This window comes from Scomber japonicus, chromosome 18 (assembly GCF_027409825.1).
Source record: "Scomber japonicus isolate fScoJap1 chromosome 18, fScoJap1.pri, whole genome shotgun sequence".
Lineage (NCBI taxonomy): Eukaryota > Metazoa > Chordata > Actinopteri > Scombriformes > Scombridae > Scomber > Scomber japonicus.
The window spans coordinates 13,702,752-13,724,388 of NC_070595.1; the positions used below are offsets into that span (position 1 = coordinate 13,702,752).

Consider the following 21,637-nt stretch of genomic DNA (forward strand, 5'->3'; position numbering starts at 1 on the left):
GGGGGATGAATAATCCTGCTGTACACTCAGTCATAACAAGAAATGCACCTACTTTTTTTCAACAATGTGCCTCCACAGCTTGAACCAAAGTGTCAAACATGATGCATATCTGCATGACAAAAATACACAAAGATATGAACACTGAAAGAGGTTTTGCTTGCTGTAATAATTCCTCCTATTCATACTATCTAATTAAATATCACTTTCTAATCAGCTGTCAGTGTAAGTGATGGGGCCTTGTTTTGTTGAAAAATGTATTCCAAAGTTTATCTAAGGCTAATTTGTTTCAGCAGTCTAAATTTGTCTAATCAAGTCGATATCCTCCATTGTCTCTTTAGTGCAAAAATCCCTCTTTTTGCTACTGTCCCTCCACTGCAGCTCAATTGAGAAATTCAGTCCAGGGAAACACAAAGAGGAATATTGCAGATTGCTGAAGCCTCATATTAGCTCAGGATAAACTTTGAATACAGTTTTGCATAACATTTTAAATGGCTAGTATAAACAGGAGGAATGATTACAACAAGCAAAACGTGTTCATTTGGACACCTGCTTGTTGTTTTAATAAAACTGGGATAATTGAATAAATCTATCCTTTAATTTCTTCCATGGTATTGTATATTATAATAAATAAGGTTTCTGTTTCACTCTTTTCTGCAAAAGTTATTGTTACTTTTTCTCCATCTAAATAGTACTGTTAGCATACAATTTGAAGACATTTATTCATGAATCCACAAGTCCTGAAGTGAATTTATTTCTATGTGTACTGCTGGCATAATAGAAATATGAATGGTGGTTGAATATCTGCTTTGCCTCCAGTTTGTCATGGTTATGAATAAATGCATGCAAGTATAGATGCACAGAATAATAATTATTGGCCTTACTGTTAGGCATTATAGATAATCTGACTCTGGTTAATAGCAAACCATCAACTGGACACAGATATGTGCAATATGTGTATGTATGTAGCTGCATAGCACCCTGCAGTTTGCATGGTTTCACTATTTACAGCTAGCAAGGGCGCGGCTTTATCCCTACTTTATATGCGCGCGACGAGTTCACACAAGTTAAATAAGTACACACACGCGCGGCCTACTTTTCCAAAATCTATCGCTCATATGCAGTGAGAGAGGGGGCGAATCAGAGAAAGAGAGAGAAAGAGAGAGAGAGAGAGAGAGAGACGTTTCTCATTGCGGGCTGCTGCTGTTGCTGTGCCAATGCGCAAACAGTCTACGCCGTGGGATAGGTCTCCCCAAATTGAGGCTGCGCTCGAGACGATCATGCGATTGAATGACGAGCCTGTCATGCTTGTCTTCCTCCTCTTCTTTTCTGTGCGATCAGTGGCTCTGTGTTCCGCAATCCCCTGGGATACCGTACCGCCCTCGATGGCTCTGCTATCGGCGTCTCACTCACACTGAATGGCTGCCTGGAGCAAGGGAAAGCGGGGAGAGAGAGCGCTGCGTCTCCTCCTTTGAACCATCGCTCCAGATCAACTTCCCAAACGAGGGGGGGTGGTGAGTGTCTTCTTGTCTGCCGTTGTGCGAGGCGTCCTGCCGGGGGTCGTCTCAGGATCTACCGGCGGCGGCAGAGGTGAAGGGGGAGGGGTCTGTGCCGATGGATGTGGGTCGAACGATCAGGCACGGGACAATTAAAGTTTGGGGATAAGTAGGGGGTGATCCTAAACTTTCTTCACTTAAGCCTTCTCAAAACAGTAAAGTGTTGCCTGTTATCAGCGCAGAGTGTGGTGTCAGTTACTTAATCTTTACTTTCATGAAGGTCTTGCAAATATGCGAAAATGCGATGGCAGTCAGGTCTTTTTTTTTTTGGCACGTCAGCCCTTGCGAGCGCCGGTTGTAAAGAATTGTGCCTTGTTGTGTGTGCCCCCCCCCGCCCCCCTCGCGAGCCCCGCCCCCCCCGCTCCGTGCCGCACTGGTTCCGTCTGGCTCGCCCTCAGCTGCTGCGTGTCCTGGGATGACCTGTTGATGTCGGTAGAATGGAGAATGGCAGGGGGAGCGATTTCCCCCATCACCAAAAAATTTAAATAAGCAACATTTTGGGCTTGACAACCGGCGTCGCCGCACCGCTACCTCGTCCACACAGGCAGTAAGTGTCACTGTTTATCTTTTGAGTGGGGGGACTATCGCGGAAATGCTTGACATTGTGCAGCTCGGCTGAGTGTGCATGAGGTGGATGGTGCGCCGGGGCGAACCCAAAATATTTAACAGTGCTGTTAGCTTAGCCATTAGCCACCTTTATAGGCCTGCTGCGGATGGGAGAGGAGGGCATCAAACATTTCAGCGTTATCAGCCTCAGGGGACAGGAGGACAAATAACGACAACCCTAATACGCTGAAATAGTTTTAGATAAATGTACTGGTATGTCATTTGATAGCACGTCAACAGTAACACACCGTCGCCCTTGCCGGGGTATCACCGGCGTTTGCTGCCAGCCAGTGTCGCCCCCCTCCCGGCGCCTCCCGGCTCCGATGCCAGCAGACAGAGAAGTCCCGGCTGCTAGACTGGCACACGGCGCGGTCCTATCTATTTTACCCGCCACCTTTTTAAAGGTTTAAATATTTCCGCACAGGTATTTGAACACAGTTTAAGTAATAATGTATGGAGTTAAGAAGTTTTGAGACGTTTAATATCTGTGCTTATTTACCTATCCAGAGTCTTCCCTGTTAAGAATAATCCTGCATGTACTGTCTTGACTTGATAGGAGCAGCCTACCACAGCCATGCAGGCATGGGCACTTGAGAACCAGGAAATGCCTATAGAGGGAAAGCATTGTGTGCCAGCTGCACCAATGACTCTACAGTAATCACCCTCATAGCATTGTAAAAGTCCTTGCTGTATTCAAACTGGATAAACTGGAAAGTTGTCAGACAATCTAAATACTGAAATATGTTGTTGAAGCCCTCTTATCATAACATAATGTAATCCCTTTGAATGTGGGCAAACCATTCTTAAGGCTCACTATGAAAAGTCTAAGGTCTTAACTATGTTGCTTGTTTGACCTACTTTCCTCTTTAGGCTGGTTGGTATGAGATCTACACCACAGGGGTGATTTCGGGTGTATTTCATTCTTTCACAATGGCTGCACTCTATACATTTACTGGAAGAATGACCTGAGATGATCCCTCTCATCTCTGCGAGCCCTACTGCCCCTCCTTGCTGCATAAAGACACACATGCAGACACACACATACTCACACATACACTCACACACACACACACACACACACACACACAAGCACACACAGTCACATTCTCTTTCACTGTCAGGGCAAACTGTGCAAACACACCCTGCTCTCAGCCCAGTGTTTGTGTGTCTTTATGTGCACGCATGTGTGCTTACTGCGGCTCGCCAAACTGTAAACAAGCAGTATTGTCTAATGCCTGTGTGTGAGTCAGTGTGCCTTTTGTGGGTTTGTTTGAGTTTGTGTGTGCGCATCTGTGTTTTAGTATGAGGGAGAGGGAGCTTGAGTGAGACGGAGACAAAGAGAGCATTTCTCTTTACCCTGGAGCTTGGCTAGGTCCCAAATGAAAGGCTTTGGATATGATGGGGCGGCTCTCTCTGGCCCTCATCAGTCAGTCACACCAAAGTTAGTTGTATGCCTCTCACAGGGTGGGCTTCAATCAGTTTGTTCTCAGTGTCAGAGATTGTCTTTGTTTGGTATTGGTAGGTTTCTGTGTATTTGTGTTTGTGTGTGTGTATGTGTATGTGTTTTTGCAGCGTGCATTCATGCAACACTTTAAAGTGGTAAAGCATCCGTGTGAAAAGTAGCTTTATCTAGGCTATGCATGCACACTTTTGCAGTGCAGGACTGTACCCTCAGCTCTCCACTGCTTTACATAGCCAAGTGTTTATCTGTGTGATCTGTTGTATTATGAGGTTAATATAGTTAATAAGTTAATAGATAGATAGAAACTACAATAGTCACCACATGCAACATATACAACAAGACAATATAAACATAAAATCAAAAACAATCATGGGCACAGACAGTACCTCGGGCGTTTACATGCGAGTCCCTTGATTCCTCTTCATGTTACTCTTACATATTCAGAAACATAAAAAAATATATTGGTTAGGATTTCTGCATTGTGTCATCACATATCCTGTCACTGAATAAGAAGTTATCTTAAAGTACGAAGCAGTTTCCTGCACAAAATGTTCATATCCACAGCAGGGCGAACGTTGGTTCACTCTAATTTAATATTGACAGACATAATATAGGAATCTTCAAGAGGGTGCAGGGCAGGGGGGTATGTTTGCCTTTGACTGTTTATAAAAGTTAACGGAAACATACTATGCGCTGTTTGTTTAGGCCACACATTCACACATAGAATAACAGAACATGACCCAGTTATCTGAGGACACTGAATTTTATAGCTTGTAGAGAACAGAAAATAAAAAAAGGCTTTTACTGAGCCTGCTCCTGGCAATAACAACCACTCCAAGGCTGAGGTGACGTATAGGATTAATGCAATGCAGATTATCCATGAATCTTTAAACAAAACTTTGGTTCAAATATCAGCGTTCTGTGAGCCAGACAGAAACTCTCAGTAGGACTGTGTGAAGAAATATTTGTGGCCTATGTCAACTGGATATGCCAAGGGATGTAATTATTATTCAGGACTAGTTTTCTACAGAATAGAGGCATTTCAGGATGGATAATTTGGCCTTGCAGTGATAAAAAAAATAATTTCCATTGGATTTAGTATGTGTTCAGAACAACTGTCAACCGTTTTATTTCATCCACTAAAGGAAGAGTCCGTAATTCTGTAGAAAGATCTTTGATATTTGAACTGAACACACAAAAAAATACCTGTCCCTTCATGCTCCTTCAGAAGCTCCACACCCCCCCCAAATTCATGGACGCATTTTGCCAAGGTAATGACAAAAAGAGAAATATGGCGGATTCACTTCTGTTTCTCTCACACATTATCACAAGCAGGGGTGATGATGTCTCATGTGAACACAGTCCCTCCACACTCTCCATCTCTGTGGCCTTGCCCCTTATCAGTAGACCTGCATTGAGTGTCTCTGTCCACGGAAGCAGCCGTCTGTCAACTGCAGCTCCTGAGGAGCTGAGAGGACGGTGGCTGGATAAACTGCCGTCACCAGGCTGACTGACCGCAGTAATTTACTGAACTAAAATAGTTTGCATGTCAACTCCATGGGAATAAATCAATAGTGTTTATTGATCCATTGATATGGTTAATAAGTTCTACACACTTACAGCGGGATATTTGTGTGATTTAAACAACTATCTGTTCAGATTTTGCTTCACTAGACATGACAGAAACAGACTCGGAGTGCAAATTAATGTGCAGTCTCTCTGTGAGAATATATCAGATTTAATGTGGATTGATTACAGCAATCCACATTAAATCTGAATATGGTTTGATGTAATAAAATGGAAGTGAATCTGTGCTGTGAGACAACACTTACTATATGAATTGGCCACATCTTCTTTTTCTCCACTTTGCCATCCATCCCCCACCATTCAACTGGTGCTGGAGACGGGAGATTGTCATGTCCTCACACAGACAGCTGCTCTCATGACTTCCCCCTGTCCTGTGCATGACCACCATGACCTGTTGCTGATTGGCATGAATAGTGTTGTGTGAGTAACTCCAAGCCACTGTGTTTAAATGCCCATTTACAGAGCCAGGGCTGTGTATGAACGTAAGATTTTTTTTTCACACACGGAAGGGGCAGCAAAGGGACCCTGAGGAGATCATTTGACAAAAAAGTGTACTGTATTAGAATCACTGACTCTACCTTTAATATTAGAGTCTAAGATTCCTCATCTGTTTTGCTTCAGGCGCCTACTTCTTGAGTCGTTTGTCATTTAACATAGACATGCTATATAACACCTCCCCCTCCTCAGATTGCCTACTTGTACCCCCCACACCAAAGAAACATCCCAGGATCAAACAGTTTTTGCCATTCTTCTGAATAGGCCTGGCCAAGTTATTGCACCAGGGATAAAGTACTGTAACCTGTGTCTGAACAGAGTAATGACTTTATACAGTTATTTTATGGAGAATCTCACAAAGTCAGTCCTCATCAAACACAGGCTGAGATCTGGTGGGGTACAAACAGTTCTACCCATGGTTACTGCCCAAGAAAACGAATATCTAGCGCTACAACGAAACAGTTTTCATTTTCTCAATGAATCGATTGGACATTTCAAAAAATACTGTAAAATGTCAATTTCTTTTTCCCAAAGCCTTAGATGCAAACTAAGATGTCTTAGTCTACAATTTAAAGATATTCCGTTTGCAATCCTAGAGGACTGAAGAAACCAGAAAATATTCACATTTGAGAAGTTGGAATCAGATCATTTAGGCATTTTTCTTTAAAATGGGCTTGGATCAATTATTATTTGATCAAAATAGTTGGACATTAATCTTCTGTTGATTGAATTGTTGTGGAAATTGTCTGAAAACACTAAACACGCATGTAAACTAATACACAAAACACTGCTGGGTTGAAGATTAAAAGAATATTATAATACAATACAATACAATACAATAAGGAAACATTAAACACACACACACACACACAGAGGGCCCTATTTTAACGATCTATAGAACATGGCGTGAAGCGTGTGGCGCAAGTGCCTTTGGGGCGTGTCCAAATCCACTTTTGCTATTTTAACGGCGGAAAATGGTCACTGCTCCAGGCGCATGGTCTAAAAGGGTCGGGCTTAAGTCCCCTCATTAATCATACGTGTGTTTTGGGCGTAACACACGGTAAACCAATCATGATGTGTCATCTCCCATTCCCTTTAACATCCAGGAGCGCTGTCACTTTGGTGGATTGCTATTATAACTGTGCATTTACCCAGCAATGCGTTTCAATAATATAACATGAGTTACTTTTGCTGAAAAGAAAGTTGGCTGATGAGCTGCTAACCTCACATTTAATTCATATAAAAGAAGAATATGGAGATATAACCAACCAGTCTGATGAGTGTAGAGGTGTGCAGCAGCCTGGTGTCATCAGCTGATTTAATAAACAGTGAGTGGCTGTGCGTAATGGCACTGCGCTCTGTGCAACATCTCAGAGGCTACAGACTTTCATAGGTTGTTAGGACTGTCCACAGCGGCACTCTCCATTTTTCACAATTAATTAAATCTGATAAATATTATGACTAACTAATATGACATGCATTTTTAATATGTTGATGTACATCATAATACGAATTCACATTGTGGTCCTTTTTATTAGTGATGTTTTGCATGTTTGTGTGTTGCTGCACGTCCGTGTGCGTAACAAGCACAGTGTCTGCGCCTATATACCCCCCTATATAGGATCATATTGGACTCTTAATAATGCGCCCCTTAAATAACAGTAACATATGTGCCAGTGACTTTAGACCTGTTTTTTTTTTGGTCAGTAGCATAATCGCTTTCCTCTGCCTCAAAATAGCAACGTGCCACCAATGCGCCTGACCACACCTCATTTTGAGACCAACACACTCACAGGCGCACAAACTGGTGCAAGTGCATTTGCTATTTAGACAACGTGGGTGCAGGGCGAGAAAATGATAACATCGGGGGAAACTAACAAAGACACATGCGCCATCCGCTGTGCGCCAACCGCAAGATGGGGCCCAAAGACTGACATCAGCTTGTCTCAATGAGCAAAGAGGAAACCTAATCTATTATAGTTTATGAAGGAACAAAGAAATTGTCTTTGACTGGTCATACGTATCAGATTATATGATTATAGCCAATGGCAAATTACTGTGAGACATGCATCTGCATACACATGTATACACGACAGTTATACATCCCCAAGACACAAGGAAGTGTGGGCCTCAAGCCATAAAAGACTCAACATCTTACTATGTTATTCTCATCCCAAAACCAAGATCATCTACCTAATTTGGACCTAAACCAGAATGTGTATGGAGCATTGTGCCTCTAAACAATAACAAAAGAGCATTCCTCTCTAATACACACAGCATCAAGGTAAAGGCAATTATCTTACTTCCGCAATCTCGTATTAAAATGATAAACCAGCCATTTGATCGTTCATTACTTTTACAGAATGTGTAAATCAAATAATTATTGCAGCTCTACAAATATAGACCAAAAACAGAAAAATCTGGTGGTGAAGGTTCAAGTGAAGTTGAACCCATGTTTAATAACCAGTATTCTACAGAGTTTTGTGTGGGATGGGGTGTAACTTTGTCACTTATCCCTTCCTTTCTCACACTCTTTGTTTCTGCCTCTCTTTCTGTCCCAAGACCCTTTGGTGGTGTGCGTAGGCGCACCATGGCCCAGACCCTGCAGATGGCGATCCCAAACTTTGGCAACAATGTTTTAGAGTGTCTGAATGAGCAACGGCTGCAGGGCCTCTACTGTGACGTCTCCGTGGTGGTCAAGGGGCATGCCTTCAAGGTACTGATGAGACAGCAAGTTATTATTGTGTTTTTGCAATGGCTGTTCCACTTTGGCGTTGAAGGTCTAGGTGTCAACGTGGATGTACTGGGAAGAACTTAATACCTAACTCAAAGATGGCAACCCATTAATTCCTATGAAAGTTGCTCAGTAACACATGAAGCCAAAAAAATCAGCCACTGTAAAGAATTTACCTAAATGTTACTCATGCTTCCTGATTTGCACTAGAGACTTCAACTGGCCAAGCGGACTAACTTCCAGTTGGCTCGCTGCTCACTTGAATGGGGATAAAAAAAAATAGTGTGGCTCTTCTAGACTTTGCAGAGGTTATCTGACTGAATGGAGAAAATTCTGATAATAAAACAAATCATTTTGCAGGGGTCTAATTTTTGGCTTCAGGCGTCACTGAGCAACTTTCATAGGAATGAACAGGGTGTACTTTGAGTTCAGTATCCAGTTCTTTTTAATACATCCATGGTGTAAACAGTTATTTTTGTGGCTCTATGGCAGCCATTTTGGAGCATGCAGGATTGCAGGAAAATAAACTTAATAAGAAGTGCTGTTTGGAAAGTATCAACGTGGGGGCAGCTGTTGTAACTTTTCTTATTTTGTAACTTTTTAGCAGTGGTGATCTATGCATCATCCAACCACGAATGTTGATACACTTTCACAGTGTGCAGATTTTCATTCCAGTACTTACCAACAACACTGAGACAACTCCAAATCAGTACTTTATAATACATCTATACAGACGAGTGACAAATTAAATGAAAAATTTGGTACAGGTTTGAATGCTTTGACCCTTACAGTGAGGGGATCTGGTGGCTCTGTTATGCTGCGGGGGGCATTTTGCTGGCATAGTTTGGGTCCACTTGCCCCCTTAGAGGGAAAGGTCACTGCAAATCAATACAGAGATGTTCTGAGTGATCACCACAACCCCAATTCAACACCTATGGGAGATTTTGGACAGATGTGTTTGACAGAGCTCTCCAACATCATCATCAAAATACCAAATAAGGAAGTTATCTTCTGGAAGAATGGTATTCATCTCTTCAGTTGAGTTTAGAGACTGTAGAATCAATGCCAAGATGCAATGAAGCTGTTTAGTCAGCATGTGGTGGCCCAACACCAATCTAATACACTGTATGTTGATTTTTCCTCTAATTTGTCACCTGTCTGTGTATAATATTCAAGAGTTATTAAATAACTACAGAAAAAATATAGCTAGGCATTAAAACTCAATATTTAACTACTAACTAAATTGAATTTTCCAACAGTTCATGGTTTCATGTTTGTCTTCTTTACTTAATTGAATGTATACTCTGTCAGTGTTAAACTGTATTTTATATTTGCACAGTTCTTGTACAGCTGTTTATACATAAAGACAAAATGTAACACTGATTTATTTGAAAGGCTTGGCTTACTGTGTTATCATATACTTTTTGGGTTTGTTTTGTAGAGTAAATTCTTGCACTAAGCAAAACAAGGTATTAGAAATAGTCTAGTTTTAGTTCTGTTACTGTAAATACATTGGTACATTAGTTTATTATGATCTTCCCTGTCTTCATATCAAGGAAGCCTGCATGGGTATCATTCACCACAAATACCTTGGTTGAAGTACTGACTTAAGCTGTGTCAGGTTTGACCCCAGCAGCAGCCAATCCCTGTGTTTCAGGGATTGTGAATTTAGAAATTCAGTTTCAGTTTAAATCATTAAATGAGACAAGAGAGAAAATGCCCCTAAGTCTAAGATCCTACATCTAAAATAATTCTACTCTAAAAATCTTCTAATAGGACGCCTTCCTTCTCTTCTTGTGTTTTAGGCACATCGAGCTGTGCTGGCTGCTAGCAGTTCATATTTTCGGGACCTTTTCAGTAGCAGCAATAGTGGAGGTGCTAGCAGCAATGAAACGAGCCCAACAGTAGTTGAGCTCCCGCCGGCAGTGCAGCCCCAGAGCTTCCAGCAGATTCTATCCTTCTGCTATACAGGCCGGCTCAGCATGACAGTGGGAGACCAGTTTCTCCTCATGTATACTGCCGGCTTCCTACAGATTCAGCAGATCATGGAAAAAGGCACCGAATTCTTCCTGAAGGTAAATAGTTTTCAGTAAAAACTTGTCAAAGCAAGTAAAGTAACAGACTAACAGGGACATATTATCCGAAAAAGAGAAAAGAGGCTTTTGAGTTTTTCACGTTCAAGTTTCCTGTGGTTTGAGTATACCGAATACCATTTATATCAATTAGAGTTAAAAATGAAAAACAAGTCAAACTAAACCGAAACTCTATTACAAAAGTATGGGATTTGTTTTTTGATATTTGGGTGAATTCACCATTTAAAGTCAAGTTCCTATTTTAGTTTAAACAGTTCTGAAATATATACTGCGTTCACAGTTTAACTAAAGTGGGAAGGGGTCAATTGTGAGGGGGGAGGTATGCATCGAGTAAATTTAATAGCAATATACCAATTACACCAGTTGCTGACATACCTTGTCATCAGTCAAATAACTGGAATTTACAAAGTGTTAAAAGTACTCATGAACTAACCCAAGGATGAATGCTTACTTATCTGTTGGTACACCATTGTGTTCATACATGCTGACAAAACATTGATGTTTACATTCATTTTTAGGTCTCCTCCCCCAGTTGCGACTCCCAGGGTCTTCACGCAGAGGAGGCCCCACCTTCTGAGCCCCAGAGCCCTGTAACGCAGACCAATAACAATGCAGCCCGGCCCACCTCCTGCTTGACGCCGCTCCCCTTGGTATCACGAGTTAAGACAGAGCAGCCAGCTAGCCAACCAGAAGCAGCCGCTCCGTATTCGGTGGTCTGCACTCCTGTAGCCAAGCGGCTGTGGGAGGGCGGCAGCAGCCGAGACGGAGGTGGAGCAGGCTCAGGGGGAGGAGGGGGGGCCAGGAAGGCGGCCCGTTATTCCCAAGAGGCGGTGCGGGGCAGTGCCATCCAGAGCCCTGGAGCCCTTGGACTTGCCATGGGTATGGGGGCCACAGCTACCAGTCTGGCAGGCATGGTGGCTAGTGGCGGACTCAGTGGCAACGCTGGCACCAATGGGAGCTCTGCAGCAGGTCTTGGCACATCAGAGGGTGCCAGCCCCGGCACCTTGAGCACCTATGCCAGTGACTCACCCATCAGCTACCATGATGATGAAGAAGAGGAAGAGGGGACCGATGAATGTGCAGAAGAGCAATACAGGCAAATTTGCAACATGTATACCATGTACAGCATGCTCAACATGGGAGCTGCAGGTAATCACATCAGTAACACATCAAGACATATTGTCGTCTTTTTTATCCTCTCTACTGATGTTAAAGCAAATATTTGATATATTTCTGGTTTGAGCTGGCATTGCTCTCTACACTCATGAGGACTGTGTGGAAGAGTGATATGGTTTTATTCTAATTTTACAGTATTGTCTCCCCAGCAGCTGGCGAGCGGGTAGAGGCTCTACCAGACCACACAGAGACACGGGGTCGGATGCGAGGCCGAGACCTAACGTGTCTTCCCGCAGAACTCATCGCTCAGATAGGCAACCGCTGTCACCCCAAACTGTATGAGGAAGGAGACCCTGCTGAGAAACTAGAGTTAGTCTCAGGTATGTGTGAAAGACAGTGTTTGTGCTCTCAAAGAAACCTGTCCTAAAAAAAACAGACATCTGTGTAAGAGGGGATTTTAAAATGTAAACAACTGTCTTTCAATATTTTTCTAGGACTGTAGACATTTGGAGTGCACAAGTATAATGATACAAAAGTACAAATAAATAATAAAATAATCAGACATGCGCAATATACCAATATACAGGAAATCTAAACAGGACAAGGCCGACAGCAGTGATATGTATACAGTACACATATTTAGAAGAGGCTGTCCTCAAATGACCGGACTTGGCATTGGCATGCGGATTATGCGGCAACACTGCACATGTGACTCAGTGTTTATGTCAAGGACATCCTGTGACAGTGTCTGTGTTACCTTACAAGCATTGTTACATACTTTGCAATATATTGTGTGCCTTTGTGTGGGTGACTGAAAGAATGTGATTAAAAGTGGAAGAACAGGAGGGAATTAACATAAGCCAGCTGGCAAGTATTTTAGAGTAGTTTAATAATAAATCAGAAAGGTCAAAAATGTAAGAAAAGATATGTATTGTGTGTTACATAATATGAAAATGAATACAATTTTCTTATCTGTGATACAGACTCAAAACTATGATGATTTTTTTTAAAAAGCAGAACAAAAGACTTAAATAGTCTCCTCATTTTCTGTCTATGTCCCCAATATTTAACATACAGTATACTCCAAACCAGTAAAGTTGTATAAACAGTAGGACCCACAAAACCTGAATTCAAACCAGTCAAAAATATCATAAATAGAGTCAGTAAATGAATGATCAGTGATACGTACCAATGATGCTCATTTATTTATGGATTGTTGATATTCTTTGCATGTGCATCAACCAGGTACTTCTGTGTATATATCACGAGCCCAGCTAATGAACTGTCACGTGAGCGCAGGGACCAGACACAAGGTGCTGCTGAGGAGGCTGCTGGCCGCCTTCTTTGACAGGTTTGTTCCTTCTGTCTGCGATTCTAAATCTATTTCTGCAAGTGTTTGACTTCTTATGTAAAGTGAGTTTTAATATAGAAATTAAAGTATTGTTTTATCTGCTGGCGTACTGTAGGAAGAAAATAACTATTTTTGTTTTCATCTGTTCTATGAAACTCATTCTTTATTTGATGTATCAGGAATACTCTGGCCAACAGCTGTGGAACAGGCATCCGCTCTTCCACCAATGACCCGAGCCGCAAGCCCCTGGACAACAGAGTACTGCATGCAGTCAAATGTGAGTATTTGTAAAGCACATCTTGGCTAAATTTAATAATTGGTTTTTAATTGGTCTTAGTTCATTCAACTATGAAACATGAATGTGCAAATTGAGTATAACTTTCTACCTTCTTCTCCTTTTATGATTAGGATTACGTAATGACTCACAGTGGCCACTAGATAGCAACATTCACCCCTAAACTGAATGTCAACTGCAAAATTAGGTGATATTCAGTATAGTAAGGTCTATATGTGTTCAGATGTTAATGAAAAAAGAGTTTTAATCAGAAATCACATGTAACTCGTGGCCCAACACATCTGTCGCAGCACGGCCACACACTGTGCTTGGTGTATTTCGGCTGTTCAGATAACTCCGTGAATCAACCTTACAGAGAGACCTTACAAGACAGATTCCCTTACAGGACAATAGGGCATATTTTAAGTCTCTAAATTGTTCAATTTACGAGTATAAGTATTATTCAGTGTCTCTATTCTTTATTTTTTTTAAGTCCTCTTAATTTAACTGTATGGAGATAGTTATAAAGTATATCACTGTAAGTGTAAGAATGCAGGAAATTTTGGGGAACACCAATCTGGGGAGGATTTTTTAAGTGACAGCTTATTCAGAATTGTACATGCACAGTAAAAGCTTTGGGTGTAATCCTATATGTGGGTAAAATCTGCATCTGTCTAACCTTGTAAACAGGAAGTATTGAAGCCCCAGCAAAACTCAAGTATCAATACTGCAAATGTTGTGGTGTGAGAAGAAGGAGCTTTGATAGTCTCTCATCTCTGCAACTTGCAAGTAGATGAAGTGAACAACATTTTAAAACCACACCAATGCCACACATTGGTCATTAAGTAATGTATCCCATTAAAATCACACCATTTCCCTCGAAGAACACAAAACATCAAAGAATCACTGATTTGTCAGGGTCAAGGCACATAGGTTTGAAACATAAAACAGATTAAATGTAGTAGAATTTCAATCAGGCTAATATGCAATACAAACTGAGAGAGAAATTTTAATTATTAACTTAATAGAAGATAATGACCCAGTATGTAGTTGTAGATCAAACAATTGTCGAAAGTCATTTCCTATATACAAAATATAGATCAACTTACTGTAAAGCATCTACTGTATGATGGAGGCTGTTTAGGGTTTGTTTTGTGAGGATATATCAATAAATCTCATGGAAATTACAGAAGTAGGTAGTAATGTCCCTTTGGTTTTTCATTCTGGCAGATCTGCTTTAGCTATTGTCTTTTCCCTTCCTCCTATCAGTTTATTGCCAGAACTTTGCCACCAGCTTCAAAGAGAGTGAGATGAACGCCATTGCGGCTGACATGTGCACCAACGCTCGCCGCGTGGTCCGTAAGAGCTGGATCCCCAAGCTGAAGCTGCTGATGGCCGACAGCGACGCCTACACCGCTTTCCTTCCAGACGGCGTAAAGGCGGAGGACGACACCTTGGGGGGCGATCCGGCATTTGACCCTACCACTCTGGAGGCTGCTGGCGGTGCCGGCATGGAGTCAGGTGGCTCTTCAGGTGAATCACTACCAGGTGTGGGAGGGGATGGAGGACCATTATTTTGAACACTGTGTCCGGAGGAAAGTTGAAATTTGGTGACACACATACAAGTATTCCCCAGTTCTGCTTGCCTCCTCACTCTTTGGCCCACGCTGATTTCTTACATCTGACTGTCTATACTACACTGCAAGGGTCGACAGCTGTTGACCTGATGTAACCAGGACGTGAAAATTAAAATTTTTTGCTTCATGACTGTACAATGGAGTTAGTAGAGAAAAGGGAGAGAGTAAGAGGGTGTTTAGTTTTCTCCTAACTGCCCTCTGCCTCCCCTTGTCTTTTTAAGGTGTGTAAGTGCATCTACTGTTGCATATTAAATACATTCCCTGATGTGCGGGTGGTGGGGGGAGCTGATAGTGCAGCCTGAGGATGGATGGACAGGCAGAGAGGAGAGGTGGCGAGTATATTGAATGTAAGTGTCAGTGGCATTTTTCTCTATGCAAGCCTGACAACTTGTGTTCCAGCCTCGGGAAAAAAAAAACAAAAACAAAAAAACTACCAGTAAATTTAAAACAGTTACATTATTAAAATGAATTAACACTACCTGTTCTTCCTCCCCTTGCATATTCCACTCATCGCCCTGCAAGTATTCTTCCATCCCACCTCACCCTTCTTAAGACCAGAGAAAATCTCTCTCCACCTGAGTGTTTCACTCTGCGGTGTCTTATATAAATATATCTCATCTTTCTCTGGTTTCTATATTTTTAGCATGTTTAAACGGAAAAAGTGATTCAGAATGAAAAGGGGAAGCTTTTTATTGAGATGATTGTAAAGAAATTTTAAGGACAACAGGTAATCAAAAGATGGTCATATTTTTAGAAGACAAACTATATTTATACAAGTGCCCACGCCTTGAATGGTGTGAGCAGAGAGAGTGGTAGGGATTGTTTTAAAAATTCTTCATGTTTTATTGAAAGAGGTCTTGACAAATAAGGAAAAGTGCTATTTTTGCAGAAAAAAGGAGTATAATAAAGCAGTCTTGTCATAGGACCCACAGTCATTTATTTTTATCTTTATTTTACAGTGCAGAGTGATGGAATGAGCAGTTGAACTGCTAAATTTGAAGCATTTCATCTTCTGTTCACTAGCTTAGAAGGAATAATAAGACTGATTCAGCTGGCTTGACTGTTGTCTATAATAACCATTTCTTGTAAGGTTGTGAACGTTTGCCTCCTATGATAAAACATTTGCCCACAATTCTGACAATTACTAGTAGAAATGTAAAAGTTCTCTTGGTCTGGACACTCGCTAGTTTCTTCTTTGTACTGAAATTATTAAAATACAAAAAAGCCTGCTGGCATTTTGTGGAATCACAGAAGCCACAGGAAATATTTAGGGAATATTGGAACGTGCCTTTTAAATGAAATTAATAAACTCAACCTTGGTGGGTACAGTGATGTCAAGGAGGCAATATTGCTTTTATTAAGCAAACAGGTTTCATGGTATTATCCATGTGTGTGTAAAGAAGGAGAGTCTGTATTGCACGGCTGTATGTTTTGGTATGTGGTTTATTCATGTATCTAATGTATTTCCATGTTGTAGAAAAGCCTCTTTAATATGGAAATTCAAAATGCCTGATGACAGTTTTATTTTGGAGTTTATTTTGGTTTGCACCTTCCATAAGAGGTAGAGTGGAGGTTTTAGCACCTTAATGAGAAGAACCAGTGGTTCATGCACCTTTTTGAGAAATGTTGTGTAGCAATTGAACCTTTAGGTGGAATTTGTCTTTTTTTTTTCTCCATGTCTGCCTGTGTTTCTTGTTTAGAAGTGGCACAAACTCCTACTGTAAATAATCAAGAAGACTGTTGAGTTAAAACCCAAGTGTTCTTCCTTTCTGTTGCTGGATGAGTTTGGTCATGATGAAATGTCAACAACTGACCTTTTTATGTGCAAGTTTGTGTTTGCTAGAAACCTTTTTGAAAGCATGTTGACCTGCCTGCAGATCAGAGGTCAGCACAGGGGATTTATTATTCCTGATGCAGGTGGATAAAAGTGAAAATGGTTTGACGGAGGAATGTGTTCTAATACTGTTTGTAGGAAAACCTAAAATGCTCTCGCAGACAACTGACTGCTTTCTCTAATTGGAAAAAGCATTCTTAAATGTCAGTCAAATTAATCTCATAGAGAAAATAACCAGATCATGTTGGATATAGCTCTCTCTATTTCCATCTGTATTTAAATGTACTAGGGCAACTTTACTTAAAGGGCTATTGTGTAGGATTTATTGACATCTAGTGGTGAGGTTGCAGATGGCAAACAACTGAATACACCCCCCCTCCTTTCAAGCCAGTAGGAGAATCTACGGCCGCTGCAAAAATCATGAAAAATGCAAAAGGTCCTCTCTAGAGTCAGTTTGGTTTGTTCATTCTGGGCTACTGTAGAAACATTATGGTGCAACATGGCAGGCTCTATGGAAGAGGACCCACTCCCTATGTAGATATAAAGGGCTCATTGGTAATGGTAATGAAAACAATGATTCTTATTTTCAGGTGATTATACCCTGATTAAAAGATACTTTGTAATGTTATACTCCGTTTCTACCAAGTCTGTTATGCTAGATGCCATTAAATTCTACACACTGCACCTTTAAACGGTTTAACCAGGAGATAAGAAGACAGAGTAAAAATGCAGTACCTTGTGTAAAATGACAACAAAACCTCAGTAAGCTTTGTATTTGACTGTAGACGCCACACAAGCACCCCTCCCCCCGTCTTACCTCTTCAGTATCTTTGAAGACTGTTGTGCTTCCTGTCCTCCATGCAGCTGGTGTCATGTTTCACTTCCACAAGTTTATTCATGCATTTCAGAGACAGAGGGAAGCAAAGTTGTGGTTTTACGTTGCTAAATCTGAGTTATAACATGTATGTTTTATTTGCTTAGTGGCTTCAGCTGGTTATTGTATAAGGGCCTGAACTCACAACTCAAATTACGTTTCTTCTTTTAAAAAAAAAAAAAGATGTAGTTAGTCTTTGCCAGGCGTGTTTAAGTTACCATAATCCATACAAAGTTCAGGTTTGAAATGAATCAAACTGACAATGTTTGTAATTTATTTTTCATGAATCCAAAACCTCCAAAACACTTTTCACAACAGAATATATTCAGATTCTTAGAAAATTGCTTTGCGCACAGTGGAAGGACCAAAAGACTAATCACGAGGACTATTTAACTCAATTTAATCAGAGGTCCTTTAGGGGTATCTACTCAAGCAATTAAATGGAAGCAGTTGAAATTAGTTCCATTATTACAGATGTCCCATAAAAAATCTTCTTAAAAAATTAAAATGAAAGTCAACAATGTTTTAAAGCAATTCAGAGCATGAGATAATAAAGCCTGAAATGTGCTGCTAAAAGTAACGATGTTACAGTGAAACACTGAATGACTTACTCTTGAGTCATAGAGCAGAAATATCACCAGTGAATCAGCATTGGTTTTAGTTTGTTTTAACAACAGAGCAGTCCTACTCAGATAAAGTAATGTCCATACTGCACCTTGCCCCAGTCATAATATCCTGCCTTAGAGACATTGTCTTAGGGCCTGTTGTGTTGTCAGTTGACCCAGTGTATAATTTTTTTTTTTTTTCTGGGTGGGGAGGGGTTGATTAAGGTGACACCATGAGTCAGGGGTCTTTATCTGTAATCAGCTTTCAGGGCTAACTCTTCTTTTTAGGAATTGTTAAACATTAAGTTCTCTCATGTCCAAAACGTCCCTCACTCACAATGTACTTGCACATTGCTTCATCAGCAGTAGGTGTGAGTGTGGTTATAGAAAGCTTTCATGATCATCTTCTTCTTTTTTTTTTTTTTTTGGTAGTACATTGTAAGCAAATTTCTGTACTTTTCAGCGTACGTGTTTACACTTCAACAAAACATGTAGACCTACACACTTGAATGGATAAGGTGTGGCACGGCATGGGGAACCTTTTGTCACAAAGCAGTACATATATAAATATGATTATATACATGTACAGATAAATACTGTATATTATATATAGACACACACATAGAGGTCAGATTGTTTGTTGTGCACCCGCAGCATGAGGTATATATTTACCCAGAAACAGCGCTTCTTCACAACCCGTGCAGTAATTGGTCTGCCCATGTCTTTGGCCCTGCTCCTTGCCCTCTGTAACCCTGTAGCGCCAGTTGACCTCCTGTACTGCTCATCCTATTCTTTGTGTTCCAAGTGCCAATAACTTCGTGAAAGCCCTGTAACTGTGACCCAACATTATCAAAGGTAATTGCACATTAACGACTGTAAAATAAATATAAATCATAGAGAAAATGTCCAAATGGATTAAATAATGAATATCTTAATAAAAGATTTGTAACAATTTCTCTCTGGCTTCTTTTTACTGGGGTTTTACTGTGCTGTTCTTTCTTTGCTTGATTGGTGTCTGGTCATTGTTCATACATATCTCAAAGATTGTGGAGTACATAAATGACAGATAAACTGGAATAAAGTACATTTATTTGATTATGAAGGAATATAATAAACATTTTTATTTTTTGACATGCTTCAGTGGGATTAACAATTTTCATAAACCTATAGATAAAATATTTGAATATGCTTGCATGTTCCCTCTGTGTGTGCACCTGGAGGCTGCCATGTGTAACCACTTTTTTCATGCTTCATGATCAAATCATCTCACAGAGTTGGTTCTGCATTCATTTGACTACGGTTTTGCTTTCACACTTGATGTAAAGTGCTTTACATGATTGGAAAAAAGCTGCCCCATGAGGCCAGAATTCACTGACATGTTAAATATCAAATATTTTGCTCAAACACTTGCTTTGACGAAACCCTACTTTGTATAAAGATGGTGAAACAGGGATTTATATTTTGAATTGCCTAAAAAAACAACTTTAAAAAAGAGAGATTTTTACCTTTCCTCAAACTGATGACTTGATATAAAATAATTCATGCATTGGTAACTTTTGTATCCCTTTTAAAAAAGGTTAGCCTGGGTAAGATCAAGACAACTCTGTACCAAGGTTATTATAGTTTTGAAATTTTCTTTAGTTTTTATTTTTATTTAGTTTTTCAGTTTGCTTTTTTATTTCAGTTTAGTTAGTTAGTTCCACAAGTGATTTAGTAGTTTTAGTTTATTTTTTATTTTTTGAGGAATTGACTAGTTTCAGTTTAGTTTTTATTTAGTTTTAGTCTTAGTCTTAGTTTTTCAGGTAGTAAGAGAAAGTCTTGACTTGTAGAAGCTGAAAAGGATGAACGAATGTGTGACACCAAATATGGTTTATCATCAAGTCCTTTTTAATCTCATTCTTTAACCACGGCTGCTGCAGGACAGGAAGTCAGCAAGGGAGAAAACAAAGCTGAATTTATAAGCGATTCAGTTTAGTTTTTGTTACTTTTACATTGTTCATTGTAGTTTTTATTTAGTTTTCTTTTTTTTAATTGTAGTTTTTATTTTAATTTCAGTTAACTAAATTATTTTTTCATTGCTAGTTTTAGTCTTTTAGTCTTAGTTTTCGTTAACTATAATAACCCTGCTCTGTACCCATATTGAATATATCTTTGCAGGCATTGAACTCTGAACTTTTTCTCTGTCTGTTATCTAGTTAATCTTCTGTGTTAGTCCACCACCCAGTGTTACAAGGCTGACACAGCAGCTGAATTCAGGAAATCAGATAGATGAGACTTCACAGATAACCAGATTTTTGTTCAGCATCACCATTGACTTGATCCAGGAGTGGTGATGCTTAAGTTGGTAGTGAATGACAACCACTAAAATTGGACAACAATTGCATTTATTGTGCACAACACACTGCAGTGAAGCATGTTTTTCACATTTAGAGAGGAAGGCAGGAACTTGCAACACACTTCAAATATATATGCTTACAGGTGCACTCACTGTAATGTCTGCTATTTATGCAGATAAATGTTGGTGGAGACCAACACGGAGTAACAAGGGCATTCGTCAGTGGTCATGGTCAAAACATGACTCCAGTGAGATGTAGTGCTCACATACAGTGCTTCTAAAAATATTTACCCCCTTGGATGTTTTCCACTTTTATTGCTTTTACAAATTGAATTGTGATCGATATAGTTTGGATGTCAAAGTGAAAACAGATTTCTACAAAGTAATGTCAATGAATTAAAATGTATAATATAAAATAAGTGATTGCACAGATATTCTGCCCCTTTACGTCAGTATTTAGTAGATGCACCTTTGGCCGCAATCATAGCAGTGAGTCTTTGTGGATAGGTCTCCATCAGGTTTGCACATCTGGATACAGCAATTTTTCTTTATTCTTCTTTGCAAAACTCAAGCTCTGTCAGGTTGCTCGAGGACCAGGGGTAACAGTCTTTTTCAAGTCCAGCCACAATTTCTCTATTAGACTGAAGTCTGGGCTTCGACTCGGCCACTCCAGAACATTCACCTTGTTGTCTTTAAACCATTCCTGTGTAGCTTCCACTCTATGCTTTGTATCTTTGTCTTGCTGGAAAATATATCTTCTCCCAAGTCGTAGTTCTCTTGCAGAATAATTCAGACTGTCCTCCAATATTTCTACATATTTCCCTATATTTTGCTGTAATCATTTTACCCTCTACCTTTACAAGCCTTCCAGGGCCCGTGGCCGTGAAGCACCCCCACAGCATGATTCTGCCATCACCATGCTGTACAGTGGGAATGGAATGTTTGTGGTGATGTGTAGTGTTTGTTGTCTGCCAAATATAGCGTCTAGTCTGATGCCAAAAAGCTCCATTTAGGTCTCATCAGACCAAAGAACTTTCTTCCAGTTGACCTTGGAGTCTCCCACATGCCTTTGGGTGAACTC

General features: G+C 40.4%; 1 protein-coding gene across 3 annotated transcripts; it reads left to right on the top strand.

Moving 5' to 3' along the window:
- Positions 1 to 1,985: 1,985 nt before the first annotated feature.
- Positions 1,986 to 19,167, top strand: LOC128379009 (nucleus accumbens-associated protein 1). Of its 3 annotated transcripts, none has more exons than XM_053338613.1 (8): positions 1,986 to 2,100; positions 8,266 to 8,419; positions 10,243 to 10,512; positions 11,049 to 11,679; positions 11,856 to 12,026; positions 12,892 to 12,997; positions 13,177 to 13,274; positions 14,541 to 19,167. In XM_053338613.1, the coding sequence occupies exons 2-8, from the start codon at positions 8,294 to 8,296 to the stop codon at positions 14,849 to 14,851; spliced, it is 1,713 nt and encodes a 570-aa protein (XP_053194588.1). In that variant the 5' UTR covers positions 1,986 to 2,100; positions 8,266 to 8,293; the 3' UTR covers positions 14,852 to 19,167. The 3 variants fall into 3 exon arrangements, with proteins under 3 accessions (XP_053194588.1, XP_053194586.1, XP_053194587.1); XM_053338611.1 differs by lacking the exon at positions 1,986 to 2,100 and adding an exon at positions 4,975 to 5,628; XM_053338612.1 differs by lacking the exon at positions 1,986 to 2,100 and adding an exon at positions 4,975 to 5,628 and having other exon boundaries at positions 11,859 to 12,026.
- The last annotated feature ends 2,470 nt before the right edge of the window (positions 19,168 to 21,637 follow it).

What these genes read in the sequence shown, in the direction of transcription:
- LOC128379009 (XM_053338611.1), top strand. Translation starts at nt 5,564, where the DNA reads ATGACTTCCCCCTGTCCTGTGCATGACCACCATGACCTGTTGCTGATT. An exon ending in GCACCGAATTCTTCCTGAAG is followed by an intron (nt 10,513 to 11,048) that starts GTAAATAGTTTT and finishes ATTCATTTTTAG; the next exon opens with GTCTCCTCCCCCAGTTGCGA. An exon ending in GAAACTAGAGTTAGTCTCAG is followed by an intron (nt 12,027 to 12,891) that starts GTATGTGTGAAA and finishes TGCATCAACCAG; the next exon opens with GTACTTCTGTGTATATATCA.